This window comes from Colletes latitarsis, chromosome 7 (assembly GCF_051014445.1).
Source record: "Colletes latitarsis isolate SP2378_abdomen chromosome 7, iyColLati1, whole genome shotgun sequence".
NCBI classification, from domain to species: domain Eukaryota; kingdom Metazoa; phylum Arthropoda; class Insecta; order Hymenoptera; family Colletidae; genus Colletes; species Colletes latitarsis.
The window spans coordinates 11698620-11716534 of record NC_135140.1 but is presented as its reverse complement, the minus strand read 5'-3'; the positions used below and the strand labels follow the sequence as shown (position 1 = coordinate 11716534).

The 17915-nt window shown below is 32.2% G+C and overlaps 2 protein-coding genes across 2 annotated transcripts; one reads left to right on the top strand and one right to left on the bottom strand.

Annotated features, from left to right (window-relative positions):
• Nucleotides 1–1108: 1108 nt before the first annotated feature.
• On the top strand, nucleotides 1109–10393 carry E(pc) (Enhancer of Polycomb). The gene is made up of 10 exons (XM_076768518.1): nucleotides 1109–1543; nucleotides 2489–2627; nucleotides 2718–2959; nucleotides 3247–3503; nucleotides 3594–3729; nucleotides 3813–4115; nucleotides 4358–4509; nucleotides 4595–4729; nucleotides 4809–5780; nucleotides 7165–10393. The coding sequence occupies exons 1-10, from the start codon at nucleotides 1391–1393 to the stop codon at nucleotides 7283–7285; spliced, it is 2610 nt and encodes an 869-aa protein (XP_076624633.1). The 5' UTR covers nucleotides 1109–1390; the 3' UTR covers nucleotides 7286–10393.
• A 3839-nt stretch (nucleotides 10394–14232) lies between these two features.
• On the bottom strand, nucleotides 14233–17840 carry LOC143343124 (dynein axonemal assembly factor 5-like). Its single transcript, XM_076767650.1, has 6 exons — nucleotides 17042–17840; nucleotides 16720–16956; nucleotides 16463–16658; nucleotides 16078–16384; nucleotides 15074–15998; nucleotides 14233–14369 (listed from the first exon to the last, which is right to left on the bottom strand). The coding sequence occupies exons 1-6, from the start codon at nucleotides 17745–17747 to the stop codon at nucleotides 14233–14235; spliced, it is 2508 nt and encodes an 835-aa protein (XP_076623765.1). The 5' UTR covers nucleotides 17748–17840.
• Nucleotides 17841–17915: the final 75 nt, after the last annotated feature.

The following is a 17915-nucleotide window of genomic DNA, read 5'->3' as shown; positions in this document are numbered from 1 at the left end:
AGGGTGACAGAGTAGGATAAATTTTATTCACGAATAATGAATACAAATTTTCGATCGATTCGTAAACTAACTTCTATGTACACTACGTCTCATTCATAAATTTGTTTATAAAGTAGAATCTGTTAACGAATTTTTTGAACCAGTATTCAGAGGAGCGAAATCGTGAACGAAAACTAGTTTACGAGCGAATTTAACATTTTTATTCGTTATTCGAAAACAAAATTTTCTTAATTCTAAAAGGTGGTCACACTAATCCTCAAATGGTATCGTGTATTTTCAAAACGTAATTAGTATTGTGGAGCATCCCAAAATTATCAAAAAATAAAAAACAACAAATTCTTTGTATAATTGCCTTTATTTTATGCAGTTGGTTACACGACATAATAGAATACGTTCTATTTATAAATAACGATTAAATTCATATAAAATAAAATTTATAATCTTTCTAAAAATATGCCACTAACTATTATTTTCTTATTCAAATCTTTTTTTTATGAAATTAGTGCTTCATATCGATTCTATTATAGTTAGTACTGTTATTATACATACATTAAAAATTTTCAAAATTTCCCGCAAATACATTACACATGGCGAAATTGACGACACGATGATCGAAGAAGCCGACGTGGAGTGGACCAACTGTATAAACTGTGTCGCTAGTGTCAAGTATGTCGTACCTCTACCTACACAGTCCAAGGTGATTTTTATTATTCTAGAAGAAAATCCAAAACTCAGTGTTGGAACCACAATGTTGGTAACTTTATTTTAGGCGGGCAAGAATCACTGTAATCAATGTACTTAGTATGCGTTTTTCCTTGTCTTGCGATTAAAACAACAAAGATAGATAGGACCAGCGTTCTTATGTCTGGCGTAGTTGTTTTCAATTGCAAAATAAGGAAAAAGATAGAAACGCAACTACGATGCTCTGTTCGTGTGCATTTAGCGTAAACATCTAGTGTAAATTAGCACGGTATGTACGAGGCTTGTGCTTAGTAGTAACGTAGAACGTCCAATGAGCGCTCACGAGTCGACCGGTGGCGGCAGTGAGCCGATTCCCGCGCGACGTACGTCGCATCGCGGAACTGCTCGCGCTGAACGTGTTAAATGGCTGTGCGTCGGCCATGATGGCTTTGAGCAGGGACCGTGTCACGCAAACATGTTTTCAAAGTGATATATCTCGTTTGGTGACTGAGTGACCGTGTTCCAGCGCGATGGCCGGAGAACGATGAGGCCCTGACCGCTCTCTGTGCCGGGTATTACGGGCGCAGGGCCCCCAGCCAGGCCCAGTCAGGTTCACGTTCCGCAAACCCGAGACCCGAGCCGACCCGACTGGCCTCACGGCTCGACACCAGCCAACTCGGTTGTCAACACGCGAGCCAGCCGCCTCAAGATGAGCAAGCTGTCGTTCAGGGCCCGTGCCCTGGACGCTTCCAAGCCCATGCCGATTTACATGGCTGAGGAATTGCCGGATCTGCCAGATTACTCGGCTATTAATCGTGCTGTGCCCCAAATGCCCAGCGGCATGGAAAAGGAGGAGGAATGTGTAAGTCGAATTGTTCAACCTTCTTCCAGCATGTTTTCCTCGTCCGCCATCTTACCTTCGAGCGCATCTTCGTAAACAACCGGCAGATGGCAGCCTGCTTACCATTATTATATGCAAAAATTCTTTATTTTTTACCATTAAACGTAATTGTCAACTTTATTTTACCCGTTATAATTGTTTTTTGAATATCGATGTACTTATATGAAAGGTTATTGACAGCTGTCAGCACCTTGTTTCAAAGTAATAACAGAACAAAAAATGATGTTTCCATGTTACAATTTAGCATACAGAAACTTGAAAATATTATACTCTTGGCTTGTTTTGTTGTTTCTATAGCATCCTGTGGTATTAAAATTGTCTTTGTATGGCAGTTGATTCGTTTGATTATTCTTTGTTGTGTAAACAATCATTCAATGTTGCTTCCTGGAAGTTAATTATGAAAGATGACAATACGTTATTGGTGTAACGATAATTTTGAAATATACTCTGAGGCGAATTTCATGATGTTAATTACTAAGAATCAATGTACCTTTCATTTTTAGTATAGGTTTATGATAATCGAGTTATTCATGAATATATTATAAACAAATATGTTTTTTTATGATTAGTTACTAATTATGCAGATTAGTTGTATTAAGAGACTAATGAGTATAACAAAGATGTATATGATAGTATCTATATTTTTGTTTTAAATATTTTATATGTGTTATTAAAAGTTTTCATGTTTATATGAACATTTCTTTGTATGCATTCAATGCATCTAATTAATTTTACAAATTTTTCATGAATATCATTTATACTATATTATTAAATGTCATGACTATACAATTTCATTTTTATCGTGTTTAATTTGTTCTCTTTCTGTCATTTGCAATAAAGTAAAACAAGACTAAAGATCTAAAGCAATTCATATGAAGTTTTATGTTGTATCGTTTATTTGGATAGGAACATCACTTGCAAAGAGCAATATGTACGGGTCTAATCATTCCTACTCCCGAAGTAACCGACTTGGCAGATGCAGAAGCTTATGACAAGATATATCCAGCTGACTATAAGCTACCTCGTCAACTTATACATATGCAACGTAAGCAAATATAATTAAAAAGATTCTGATTTGTAATATTTAATACTATTTTTTAAACAAAAAATTTAATATCCATACTCTTTTTTAAAGCTTTTGCAATGGAACAAGATATTCCGGATTATGATATGGATTCAGAAGACGAAAAGTGGGTTGCAGTGCAAAGTCGTAAAATGGACTTGACTCCACTTCAATTCGAGGAAATGATGGATCGTTTGGAGAAAAGTTCAGGGCAGACTGTTGTCACTCTCAATGAAGCTAAAGCACTTTTAAAAGAGGACGATGATTTAATTATTGCTGTTTTTGATTACTGGTTGAATAAACGTCTCAAAACAGTAAGTTTTTATATATTACAATAACGAGCATAGCTATATTTATCCATTGTCAGAATAATTTTACGAAGATTTAGGGTTATGTTTATTGTAGCTTCAATATAAGTACTGTAATCGTTTACAGCTTATATCAATTTAACTTATATATTACGTTTCATCCATAATTTGCCGAGTATCATGTAATTCTTTAGTAATAATAATTTCAGTTCTATTCGTTTATTCAATTAATATGCTAACCTATAATTGTGATTAATCAAAATTCTACTAATATATACTCTTCTTTCTTACAGCAACACCCACTTTTATTAACAGTGAAAACGGAGCATCGGTTTGGTTCGGCTGCCAATAATCCTTATTTAGCGTTTAGACGTAGAACAGAAAAAATGCAAACACGTAAAAATCGAAAGAACGACGAAACTAGTTACGAAAAAATGCTGAAACTCCGTAGGGATCTTAGTAGAGCAGTTACTCTGCTTGAAATGGTTAAACGAAGAGAAAAAACCAAGCGGGAACATTTACACCTTACGATCGAAGTCTATGAGAAAAGGTTTGAAACCAATTTTTCTAATTTCATACGCTTCCTGCTCTTTATAAGAATAAACTTTGAATATTGTACGATTAAACAAAATATGCGCAGGTATCAGGCACAAGACTTTAATGGACAAATATTGGCAGAAGTATCGGCGCTAAAGACACCGAGATCGGCTTTTGCTCCACTATTTACAAATCAGTTTGGTGTTCATCAAAATTGGGCGAATAAAGTTTGTAGTAAAGTAAGTGATTTCGAACGTTCGCGTATTTATAATTACGTTTATTTAAAAAAAATAGTGTATTAAACGTTATTTATTTCAATTAGGACGAAGTAGTACCCAGAAAAGAAAAAAGACAGTACAAGAAACGAAAACATAAAACTGACAGCAGAGGAGGAAGTTTAGAAGATAATGGTGTACGTGGTGGAACAGGTAGCGGAGGCGGTCGAGGAAGTCGGCCTGGTGTTCTTGGAGGCGGGCTGGACCCGCTAATGAGCTCAGACGAAGATAGTCCGCTTCCATCTCATTCTCATTCTCAGCCCTCTGTTCCCTCGGATCGTGATGACGAAGACACCACTGAGGAGGGTCAATTCGTTTTTCGACGGAATAAAAATAGCACTTATTTACCAGTGAGTGCTATTAAATTCGAGAAAATTTTTCTTTTCTGTGTGTATTTTTTGTGAAAAATTGTTGAACAAGTTTTGGCGCGGAATTTAAATCAAACAGGACTTATCTCTTTTATACGAGCTATGTTACTTAATATTATACCATGGGTGTCAATGAAAATCGTCATGAATTATTGTAAAAGTGTGGAAATAGTCTTAAAGTTCTTTTTTTCAGGATTGTAGATATAGAGCTTTTCTCTTTGCAGCCTGTATCAGGTGGGTTTGGAAATTGGCCTTGGTGTGATAAAAACGATGGGGGCTTGGCTGATAAGAAGTATAGGTTTGCGCTGACCAGTATCACCAAACCAGTGCCAAGGTGTATTGGTTTTGCGCGGCGGCGAATTGGTCGGGGTGGAAGGTATGATACACGTGTCACATGGACACAAACGGTTATACAAAAATGAAATTTTTTAATAATCCTCTTTGGTGATAAATACTTCTAGAGTAATATTGGATCGTTGTTCGACCGATATGGATGATATGTGGTCGTCTTTAGACTTCACGATACATCAACCAAAACGAGAACCAACAGACTCTGATACGACTGTCACGTCAACAACTTCAGTCAAAAAGGAGTGGTACGTTAAACAACAACGTATAGAGATGTTAGTTTCTATAATAAACTTGATTTACTAAATATATTTATGTTTAACAAAGGTTACATTACCGACCAAAGACGCCGCCTGTGTCAGTGCATAGTCCTAGTGAAGAAAGTAGTGATACGGACTCGGATGTAGAGCCAACGGTATCCCAAACGAAACCGCTTCCGTACCCGTTCCCACCCGAGGCTACATCCATCTGTGTAGAAGTAGAGCCGGAACGTGCGGGAGACGAACCACCTTTCACATCTGAATTTAATATCGCTGATTATTTCTTGACGGACTCTGTGTCGGATTTCGACCTTGCCGTAGCGAGTATCACCGGTAGTGCGTGTGTTAGTGAACTGTCGGACAATAACTCTAGCGCCCCGCGGACAGATGAGCTGGGCAGTTCACATTTCGTTATAACTTCGCTACCTAGCAGTCTTTTTGCACAGCCTGCAACACAACAGAGTCGGCCTCAGTGCAGTGGTAGTGGTTCTAGTGTTATAAATACTTCTACAAGTTCTACAGTTCCGTTGTCTTTCTCGTGTACGACCAATCAAGCAACAACATCGAGTACAGTGTCTACGCAATGTGCAAGTGCTGCTTCCGAGACACAGTCAAACCATCAATTTAAACAACTACAACACAGACAATTGCCAAACAATAACAGTACTGCCTCCATTCTGTCTAAGTCCTTGACTAGTCCAACAAATAATAGGAATGGTGGCAACTGTGGCAGTGGTAGTGCTGGAATCAGAGTGTTCAGTGCAAGTACCACAACTAGTGGAACAATAACAAACTTTGGTAACGGCCATCAGAATGGCCCGTTGCCCCATATAAACAACTCTAACAATATTTCGAATAGCACTCACATGGTGAATAATCAATCGACGATAGTTCTGCCACAAAAACATCCGCCGTCCAATCTGTTACCTGGCTTGATCGCGCAGAGCAAATTGGCTAGTCTCGCGAGGCAGCAACAACAAACACAAAGTCAGGCGCAACAAATCCCAACGTCCGGGGAAATTACGCTTAATAGTAATAGGTGAGTGTGCATACGTGCAGCTATATAAACCAATTAAAACACCTATTTAAACGATAAAATATATAGGATGTTTTAAAAATATATGTAGATACTTAAGAAGCTGAATCTATACCCTAAAAGGAGTAAAAAAACTTCGTATAAACATATATCCTATATTCCTTAGTTTTCTTAACCCTTGTGTACATAATGCAGTACCCAGGTACTGATTTATGTATTTCTTTTTATAATTGTGTTGAATCACAAAAGTACCCAAATCGTGATCAATAAAAATCAACAAGAATTTTTCTGGCTACCTAATACAAGTAACATGAATACAAGTAACGTAACCCTTCATTGCTCTGCCAGAAATAATCATTGTTACAGGACAGAAATCAATATGCATACATAGGATAATTTTGATTTTAACATTAGTTTCGTGTATAGATTCAGCTCCTTAGGTATTTCCATGTATTTCTGAAATATCCTGTTTAACGTAAAATCGTTTAAGCCACTAAACTGATTTGCATCAATTATATATGTTTTTAAAAATAAATGAGTTAGGTAAAAAACCTACAAGTTTGCAAAAGAAATGTGTAACAAATTGAATAAAGGTTTTATAATAAATAAACCCTATGATCGAAATAAGCATTTTTTGAACAGGTTCAAACTATAAGTAACAATGCATATAAACAAATTCTAAAAAAGTAGGATTCAACGCTCAACCATTTTTATTTAAATGACTCTAAATATTGAACATTTCAAAATATTGTTAAAAGCTATTAAAATGGAAGCAGCTTGCAGTTATAGATGTAGAGATAACCAAGATATAAAAAGCGTTCTTTACATAATTCTTTTCTTTGTATAGTTTTCTATTATTTTGCAAAATATCCTTAACATGTTGACTATTACGCCAGTTTTTCATTTCTAAAGATATCCTCAACATTTTTTCAAATCATAGCGTAACAAATAGAAATATTCAATAATTCAACAGAGTCTTGTTATTTTGTAGTATTCCTAATGTTAATGGCATTGTTCAAAAATATTTTTGTTTATAAGGATTCTAAATTTAATATTAAAATATAATTAAAATAAGAAAAGGAAAAGAATTATGCGCAAAAAAGAAAAATTTCTGTCAATAGATTTTGAACATAGTAGGGTACCCTTAGAAGTACATAGAAGCATTTTAAAGATTAGATATATTTGTTTTATTAAATGGAAATGTGCAAGGTGTATGGCAATAGATTCCATAAATCCTACGGATTGATTCTATGTACCAAAATAAGACAATAATCAAGAATTACGAAATTGTGTTTATGCGTTCAAAATATGTTAACATTTAGTATTTGTTAGTGAAATGATATTCTTGTTTGAACATACTTATTATCAATTATGTGTTTGATTATAGTGAAAGTTTGGATATGGAGGTGGATGGAGTGGAAAGTGCAGCTTGCGACGGTAAACCACAGCAGCAGCAGCAGCTTGTACGGACAAACAAAACAAATTCATTAGCAATGGAAGTGACATGATGCCTGCTATCAGCACCCCTGTTGCCGCCAATACGTCAGTGGGGGCTTCGCTAACTTTACCTTGTCTATGTCTGCCTGACTTCGGGTACTGGACATATACTATGTGCTCGTTTATACGAAATGCGGTACGGCTAGATTCAATTGCAGAACTGCTCTGATCAGTTGCCTGTTGTGGCGATGATGATGAAATTGAATCGATTCCATTGCAAGTACCACGTTATTTTTGATCACAAAAGGATCGTGCTCTAATTCTTTTTTCTAAGTCGATTGTTTCCTTGCTCATTGACAAACCATAATTACTCGATGCAATCACAGTGTTTCATTGAACTTTTAGAAAAAATGTTTATTTTTTTAAATACATTACATTAGCACTAGTTTCTGATTAATATTATTTTTCATTTCTTTCTTGATACAAATTATTCTTTCAGAAAATATGAAAGTTAAATACAGAAATAATACTGCTTGCATATCCTCTGTTTCTTTGAAAGAATGATTTTGTTTAACGCAAGGGAACTTTTATGTTTGAAAAAATTATAACTTGATTTTGAGATGCTGAAAAATTGACAGAACTCCATTGTCATATTTTTTACCTGTACGTAAGTAATACTGCTGGAAAATCTGTGATGCAGTTATTACAATCATATCACAAGCTTTCTCAGACACAGCATTAATTATTTTATTGTGAAAATATTGCACGAAGATTTACACTCGATTCTTTCTTGTTAAATTTTTCAAAGTAATATATGATTTAATTTGGTTATTCTATTTAGAAGGAAGATTTGTGAATATGTAATAATGGATACAAACGGTAAAGTTTTGTAGACAATTAATTTTAAATCACATTCACCTTTGCAATACAAGCTCTAAATTTTTGAAAATAACACTTTTATGCGTACATTTATGATTGTAAATTTTGTTGAAAAACTGAAGTGTGCCAGAAATAGAAGAGCTGCTTCCTATGGAAACTGTATAGTAAATCTATTATAAATAACGTTAACAAATACATTATTGACCATTTCAGTGAACTTAGAGTAGTATAATTTGACTTACCGTGGATTTGTATGATTATTTCAATACTGTACATAGATGCGGTTTAAATATAATAAGATATTATTCAATTTATTTCTTTACAAAGTAGTAATCTGTTAAAGGCTTCCAGGCTGTGAAATAATGAAACTATTGTTAACAATAATTATCCTTGAATTAGCATTAAAGTTACTCAAATGATACAAAAAGTTTTAATTATTTCATCAATTGTTGAATCATACATTTTTGTGCTATTAATATGTAACGAATCAATTGTTTGTATGCAATCGTAGCATATAAATTTAGATTCTAATGTTGCGTTTGGGAAGCTTGTATCATAAAAATCCATATTACAAAGCGATAAATTCATAATAACTATGTTAGGATTTATAATGTTTACAAGGAATATCTAGAAATTCTAACATCTTTTATTTTAGTAATTGCAAACTGTGGAAGTAAAAATGATAAATTCATTTACCATACAAATGATGAAAGAATCAATCCTTTTCTCATAAATGTTTGGATTGGCTTGAAAATAATCTTGGTTATAAGTTTTAATATTGCACAAGAAATTTAATTAAGTTAATTTTTTTTTAAATATTTTGCAGCAAAGTTCCAACAATAGTATTCGAGGAAAGTGACTTATTTCAAATATTTTTATTAATGCCGGTAGAATTTCTTACAAAAAAAAATGGGCAAATTATATAAATGTTAGAACAATAGCTAAGTCTATGTTTAAGCTTCAAAGTAAACAATTATTAAGTCCCCACTTAGAACAAATGTATAATATCGCATCAAAAAATACTATTGCCATAAAAATGAGACTAATTCTGTTACTTTTGCTTTTATGATTTATCATAGTCGAATAGATTTTAAAGTCTATTGGTACTGCTATATGAAAATCGAAATTAAGGTGTATTGGCATTTACACATAAGTAGCATCTGCTTCGTTACATGATTTTGCTGATGAAATTTGATTACCTCTAGAAAAAAAAAACAAACATACGAATAGTTGCTGAAACTGCGTTCATTTTTGTGCGCGTTATTCTCTTCCTCTTAGTCTTTCTACATTATTGTCAACCTTCCATGTAACTATCGAGGTGTAGTATTAAAAGATAAGCAGCAAACAGAAATTAAGTTTTTAAGAAAATTGACAATATTCAGCATACATTTTCATTAAAAAAAAAAAGTAATTAAAACACAGAGGAAACAACTGTAAGTTTTTCATTTAAAACGATTTTTCTTTAGCACGATCGTATAATTCATATTTCTGTGTGTCTGATAGAAGCAATGCATGTAAAAACAAATAGTAATAGTTATAAAAGTAGACTGTCGAATATATGAGTTTGGAACTGATGAAATTCAAGAGTATCCGTCGCATAATTTTTATCGTCATTTGACAAAGGTTTCATTAAACATTCTGTTGTAATTTGAAATTCGTAGGCACTGATCAAGATCAATATGCTAGCCATTCGGACTGAAGATTTCTAATTTAATCTTATTATAAATGGCCATGAACAAGATTTCTCAGATAGTCATTGATTTTCCAGGCTTGAAGCACAGAAATTTCTTTCGAGCATGCAATAAAAGAAAAAAAAAAAAAAGTTCTTTCGCGAGCCGTAACGCGAAATCAAGAGAGAAATAAAATATAATGGTGCAAAACGTTGCAAATTCTAGGGAGACTTCATGAAATCATAATAAGAAAGAAACAAAAAAAGATATATTGTACATATAAAAATAATTACGCTTATTGTATCTCTTACTTTTAGGTAATTAACTGAAAAATAACTGTAATTAATGTTGTTGTGGTAGGCGCACAGCGATGTGTATGAAAATTTATGAATTCGGGACAATTTTAGGGAAGGAGTAATAAAGAAATTTTATCCTGGATAGGACTTATTATTTTGTTAAGAACTTCACTCGCCTGTATATTATATAACATTTTGTGAAATCTAATTTCTGCCACATTTGTACATACTTTAGATATCTGATTATTTCTCTCGTTTTTCTCAAATTCACTGTCGAGCATGAAGCATTTTATACATCTTTTAATTGTATTCATTTACGTTCATTTATTTTTTTTTTTTTTTCTTTTCTTTATAAAATTCATTACTAAGTCAAGGAAAGAATCCTCTTCTGCTATGTATGATTTTGAGAAACACGAGTGATACTGTGCGGAAAAAAAATTTCCAAGAATGTACTTGTAACAACCATTTGTTTATTTTAGTTGGAACACTTTAAACGAAATACAGTGGTACATGAATTTTTATATAAAATTTATTAATGTTAAAAATATTGACCCAATAGCCACTTTATAAATAAAACGTCGGAAATCTTTAAGGTTTGATCGCTCCAACCAAAGACTGAGTTCGCTTTACATTTTCTGATTTGGCAAACACGAAATTCCACAGACAAAGAGGCCGGACGTCATTATTTTAATCAATTTATTATAAATGAACTAATTGTAGTCAGCGTATTACGTAACAATATTTATAGAAAGCTTGATTATTTGTAGAAATTTTAATAATTTCTGTAGTTAATCGACGAGATATAAAGGGCAAAAAAAAAAAAATATAAATTCGGTCGAATTGGATTGTGAGACTTCGTGTTTACCTAATTCGTTGCATTCGCGGAAAACAATACTGTATCTTGTAAGTAGAAATAAGCCGGATCAATGCAACTGTTTAGAGCGATCGAACAACACCTATTATATCGTTTCGTGTGGAAAAAAAAAAATTATTCAAAGAAAGAATGAGCTTACTGATGTAATGATTAACGTGAGGCCCTTAAAAAGTTCTGAGTGTTAAAAACTTCTACGATAATATCGACAAACGTCGAAATGCGGTGTATCTACTATACGTGTATTTTATTCTGTGAATACAGTAGTACTTCTATGTCGCTGTGCGACAGGAAGATTTAATTGGAAAACGCTCCAACCAAAGCTCCGATTCGAATGAAAGTTTGGCGAGAGTATAGAGAATTTTTCTTGAGATTGTATAATCGGAGAACGCAAAGGGAAAATATCAAGTTCTATGTATGTAGAATGTTTGATTTAGACAACCTTTTAATTTATTCTTCGATGCAAACATCATCTACTCTCTCGTCCCCTGATAACACCTTTCGCTAAATACATGTATCAAATTTAATTTGGTCTAAATAAAATATCAGATATACATTAAAACGTGAACTATATTTATTATTTACAAACCGTCAGAATCTGATATATAAATTTACATTCCTATATTTTTTCGCTTTTTTGACTAGTGCTTGTAACTTCCTGATATGTGCTTTTTATAATTAACAGCAACGAGCTTGAAAACTCTTTCCAACTGCAAAACATTTTAAACGCAAACGAAACTGCTTATTATGTTCATTTACAGTTCGATATCGATAGAAAAGTAGAGATGTTATCAGGTAGATGAGCTGTTTCCTACAAATTACGTATAGAAATCTAAACTCAACTATTGTTTAGTATTAATATCCGTAATTAATGTGATTAACATTTGAATCTATTAGGTAATGTAACTAATTGAATGTATATATATCAATCTACGGGTTGCAATTTGACTATTAAATGTATTCTAATTATGTAACTCTGACAAAGTGACAAAACTATAAACAATCCGATTATTGTACATATATATACATATATGATGAAAAAGATAGTTTGTCAGGGCAAAACTTATTATGCGATATACATATTCTCTGCGTAATTTATGTTAACAGGTTATGATTTACCTTTGTCTATTTCATTTGTCCATTCTACTTGTACTATATTGTACAGGGACGTGCAAAGTATTAGACTCGACATGATACTTTCACATTTTTATTAGTTTTCTGTAGAAAAATGAGAAAAATGTGGTTAAAGGTACTGTTCTTATTTCTTAACTGATAATTTGGGAAGTTTGCAATAATAGATTCGTTAGAAGAGGTTTTCTTTCAGCCAAAGTGTTTTGTAAGTCAATTATCTTAGGCATTTGACACGTTTAATTGCTTTTTTTCTTTCTATTATGCGTTTCTTTTACTGTTACAAACTTAAACAATATTTACTGTATTTTAATATATTTTTAAACTTTACTTGTTTGTTCCACTTTCATATTAATACAAACAAGTTAGTTTGCTTTACCAAGTTGCGGTTATGAAGAAGATAAAGAAAACATTGTAGTTGTAATAAAATGTCTTTTTAAAGAAACTTGTCAATGTAAAGTTTGAATGTACATTACAAAATATTGCTTATAAAAGGAGCTTTCATTACTTATTTCTTTTTTAATTTGAGTCTAATAATTTGCATATCTCTGTACATTTCTCATGCTACATGATAACAAAGTATACAGGTTCTTTTCTGTAAAATGGTACATCTGTTTCAAAGGGATGGTTCGTAATTGCATTTAGAACATACTGTTAACAAGAAAACATTCGCAATGAACATAGACTGGAAAAACAAAAATTTAAGAGAGCAGATTTCTGCTAAAAATAAATTCTGATTACATCGCGTAAAAACAAATTTCTTTTAGGATATCCTACCTAGTGAAATCAAAAAACTAATTTTCACGCGATACCGCGTGCATTCAATTATTTAAACGACAAACAAATAAATTAGTTTCTTTATATATTTTTTAACATGTGGTTATGCATCGAGATAAACTGCAAAAAAAAAAAATTGCAATCATATTCCCTTATTTTTTATTTTGTGTAAATATCAATTCATATATATATATATTATCTTATACAGTGTTCCATAAATGTTTATTTTTATTTTGCAAAAAGAAATATACCTTCAAGCTTTTAAAGTACCTTTAGTTTATTCATTTTAGTTTACATTTAAGTTTCCATAAATGTACGAACATGTTTCAATATTCGTAGATTGTCCTCATCTGATCTATTGTAAAGTTTCAGGGAAACAGATATTCCAGTTCCTTCAACATTGTACATTTACTGCTGGAGGCTAGAGATCTCTTTATATCAAAGAGTCCAACATACTTAGATGTACAAAATTGGAATCATGTTTCAGGTAAAACCCACTTGGTAGCGCTAGTAGACATCATACATACATTTAAAATGGATCAGTAGCATTACTGGAATATTTCCATGTGTGGAGAAGCATTAGTGGCAGCCATCTTTAAATCACGGACATTTTCAAACTACATACGTAAATGATTGTTCGTATCGATACAAAAATCCAATTTATTAGATAAAATAAATAGTGTGAACGCGTGTTTTTAATTATTCAAGTATTTAATTATTATAAGTGGAGTGGGTGAAGATTGAATATTTCGGCGTATTGTTAAACGAAATAGAAAATATTCATGTAAGGTAAGTCATTTTTATGATAACATTATTCAATAATTTTGATCGTATTTTAAAAGTTGTAGTGTAGTATAATGTTACGTTATATTTCGAGTGAACTTTAACTCTCTGAATGCAAAAATGATAACACATTACTGTTGCATCCCTAGGCCGCGACCATTTCTCACTAGCTCGCGTGAGGACGGAAGCGAAAGGCGGAAAGTATGAACACACAGGTGACAGGTAACAAACAGTAAGATTTATTTTTACAGAAAACAACAATGCCTAACGAGTAACAAGTAACAATTAGCAAACAAACGAGTAACTATAATGATAACGGATAACAGAAAACAGTAACGCAGAGCCTGAAACCGCGACGAATCGGACGACGGATTCTCGTTCGGAGGTTTCTCGTAGCGATGAAGTCAAACGGCGAATAAAAGCCGATTGATTAAAAATTGAAACGCTACCGGACACGGCTACTGTTTTTGATATTAAAATATTTTTAGGAAATATGCAAAATAATTTTTCCATTAATATTTATTTTGGATACATGAATATATTCTAATTAAAATGAACTTACACATATAAGAGAATTTTATACGTTTTTAATGCATGCATCATTTTCATTGACTTTAATTACCTTTTAAAATATATGAACAATGTTCTAACAGTGTTTCTATACCTTCTTGATTCCTAAAATTTGTTTTACAGTTTTGAAGTTTTTGGTAGAGCAGTTCTGGATGCACTCTTGCCAATTCTTTTAAATTTTCTAAAAAAATGTTTAGATTAATAGATGGTTAAAGGGTAAGACCACTGTAAAAACCTGAAATAAAGCGTTTTCTTGCGATTTTTTTTTTAGATGTATGGAAAAATAAGAGAGTGTTATTAATCATGTTAAAATATTTATTCAAATATAGTGCAAAATGACGACGCTGGAGCCATTCTCGCGAGGCGTGTTTTGAATTTGAGGCGCTCTGCGGCATGCAGTGTAACTGACGTAAATTTCTATCTAGAAAAAAACAAAAAATTTTCTCTTAATCTACATGAGTATAGCTAGACAAATACGAAGGGGATTTTTGAAACATTAATTTTTGTGTGATTGGCGAGCATTTGAAGTAGAAAGTTCAATTATGTACAAAAAATGGGGCAATCATTTGTCAATAAATAATGTTAAAATTAACTTATCGAAGATCTCCTACGTATTTCTCTAGCTCTACTCATGTAGATTAAGAGAAAATTTTTTGTTTTCTTCCAGATAGAAATTTGTGTCAGTTACACTGCGTGCCGCAGAGCGCCTCAAATTCAAAACACGCCTCGCGAGAATGGCTCCAGTGTCGTTATTTTGCACTATATTTGAATAAATATTTTTTTTGTAACACTTAACGACATGGTTAATAACAGTTTTGAATATTATTATCCTCCTACTTTTCCATCCATCCAAAAAAAAAACGCACTTAAATTAAATGTACTTACCTAACATAACATTTTGAAATTCGCTGTCTGGGTCATCCAAATATATTACAGTTGTAGTATATAACATTTCTATGTGACCTTTGTTGAAATGTAAATCGTAATTCTTAGGTATAGCATTCCAAACTTTTATTAGAGCTTCTAGCGCTGCTAATCTAATATCATCACATCCATCATCAAGTCTTTTCAAAAGTACAGGATAGATTTTATGTATGTGTTCTTCCGTGAGATAATCAAATCTTTTTCTGATGCATATTACTAAATACATAGCTCGTAAAGAATATAATCTACTTTTCTTAGAGTTATCATCTGCAAGACTAATCAAGACTGGGATTATTTTGTCAAGTACTGGACAAATATCATGTTCCATAAAATATTGAGTGTTTTCTATCGACAGGTCTTTTTCATATTTTTCTAAGAATGCACATAAACAGGATACTGCAGCAGTTCGTATAGTTTCAGCGACTCTTCCAACGGTCCAAATTAATCCCGGAAGTATACAGTCTTCCAGAAATTGATTTGATAATTTTAAATCTATCATTTTATCTGAAGAATCTCGATTAAAACATTGCGATAATACAGTAAAATATTGTAGTCTCAATTCAGGGTCAGTATCATTTGTCATGACACTTTTTAGAATTGATAACATAATGTCCATATCGAAAGTGAAAATTGCTTTAACATGTATTAGACATGCACAGAAAATTTGAGACTCTGGACTATGTTTTGACCATGATTTATAATCAGAAAGTGATGAAATTAGTTGTCCAATGTATTCACTATAAAGTTTTTCAACATTATCAAAGGAACTAATATCTGCAAGGACATTCAATAATTCTTTTGCTTCTAGCTCCATATAATCATTTTTTGCCATTGATAGAACAGTGAATATTGCTATGAATAAATCTTCTGATATAAGCTTACAATCCTACAAATTTTTAAATATATTAAGTATAAGAAACAATACTATTTTAAACATACAAAAATTTATCAAATGTGAGACAAACCTCTTTGCAGATTAAAATTAAAGAACGGCAGCAAGAAAGTATTTGTTTTTGGTATATCTCTTTTGTACTTTGACAGATATGTGGTTGTTGTAAAAATTTTCCAACGTCTTTTAATAATGGAAGAAGAGTATAACGTTCAAAACCTCTTAAAATTGCAGAAAATACTCTTAAGTGACCTGCAGTTGGATTTTCTTCGAGGGTGGGAAGTATTAAATGACAACAGATTTTTGGATGTACAAAATATCCTAAATATTCTGCTGCTCTTTCAATATTTTCTACAACTCTATTGTCTTCATCGTTGCACGCTCTATTGGGCAGTTTATTTATGAATTAAAAGTACATGAAATTGAAAATTTGACAATTCAATTAAAAATGATACATTTACCGATATATAGGGGGTAAGAGTTTTTGAATATGTTGCGTTACATCTTCTTCTATATTTAAAATGAATACACAAAGTAATTGTGCAGATCGTACTCTTATGTCTGCCATCCAATCACCTAATTCTAAACTAATTCCATTTATTAATTTACTAAAAGTTTGCTGTGCTATGACACGACATCCCAAATTTGGCCTTACAACTGTAGAAGATTTATTAATAATCTAAATAATATTTAATTATAATTAACACGTTTAACATACCATTAGGATAATGATCAGGATCTTTGATAAGAAAATCCATTTTATCCTTGAATTTTTCATCATTATCATTTTCTTGTATGTATAATTGTCCAGCAGCATCCCAAAAATTTGCAGCTTTCTCCCTAATTTCTTTGAACTCATCGTGAAGGCCTGTTAAAAGTAATGGTAGAATCTTGTGCCACCAACTATATCGATCCTTTAATTTTAAAAGCCAACAACCTGCTACCTCTATTACAGCTACAAGACATTATAAATTATATTTAAAATGAGAACAACTATGTATCGCGAAGTACAGTTGAAATAAATAAAACTAATAAAGTACCTGTTCTAACAAGCCCATTTTGATCAAATAATTTTTCTGCTAGAGGCAGAGACACGTTTTCTATAAATGCACTTTTACCATGTTGGATTAGATCTCCTATTGTTGTAATGGAAACAATTCTAACTTTATAATGTTGGTGTGTAAAATTACTCAAAATTGGTTTTACAAATTTCTCAGTTTGCATATAAAAGTATCTTGGTAAATTTTTAGCAAATTCAGATACACAAATACAGCTTTCTCTTTTAATTAGTGGATAATTATCTACTATAGTACGTGTTAAAATTTTTACTAAGTCATCGATATATGGTGCTAATAAATTGTTATATTTTAATATTAATAATTTTAATAAAGTAACGCATTTCAGTCTCACTTCTTCCGAAGTTTCTATTTGCTCCTGAGAACCCAGTCTCTTAGATAAAATTGGAAGCAAATACATAACGTATTTATCGTCGGGTGTTAAATTCAATATAAATAATTTTATAATTTCTACCGTTCGGTCACGACAAGTTTCTGCAGGATCGTTTAAAATTTTTAATACAAACTTATTTACAGCATCCCATAAGTGTAATGTTTCATCACTTTGATGTTGTGGTAATTTCAAAATATTTAGAATTTCTGTTAAACCTTGTATTCTTCGTGACTTTTCGCTCGATTGCAACATAACACAAATCCTCGTAAATTCGTAATTTACTGTTTCTACAGACATTCTGAAAGAACCTACAGGCTATGGTAACTTTCAAAAACTTTAGAGAATTTACAGGTTTGAAACTGTTTTCATGGACTGTGTATTTCCATAGCAACATTTTTATTGATCCACTTATCTTTATTTGAATGATTATCAACGACGTAATTACATTTTTAAATAAGAGGGAGT

Bases quoted from the DNA above. Each gene is read 5' to 3' on its own strand.
- LOC143343124 (XM_076767650.1), bottom strand. From the start codon at position 17,747: ATGTCTGTAGAAACAGTAAATTACGAATTTACGAGGATTTGTGTTATG. The intron at 16,659-16,719 runs GTATGTTAAACG...AATCTTCTACAG, and splicing joins TCCTGATCATTATCCTAATG to TTGTAAGGCCAAATTTGGGA. The intron at 15,999-16,077 runs GTTTGTCTCACA...AAAAATTTGTAG, and splicing joins TAATTTTAATCTGCAAAGAG to GATTGTAAGCTTATATCAGA.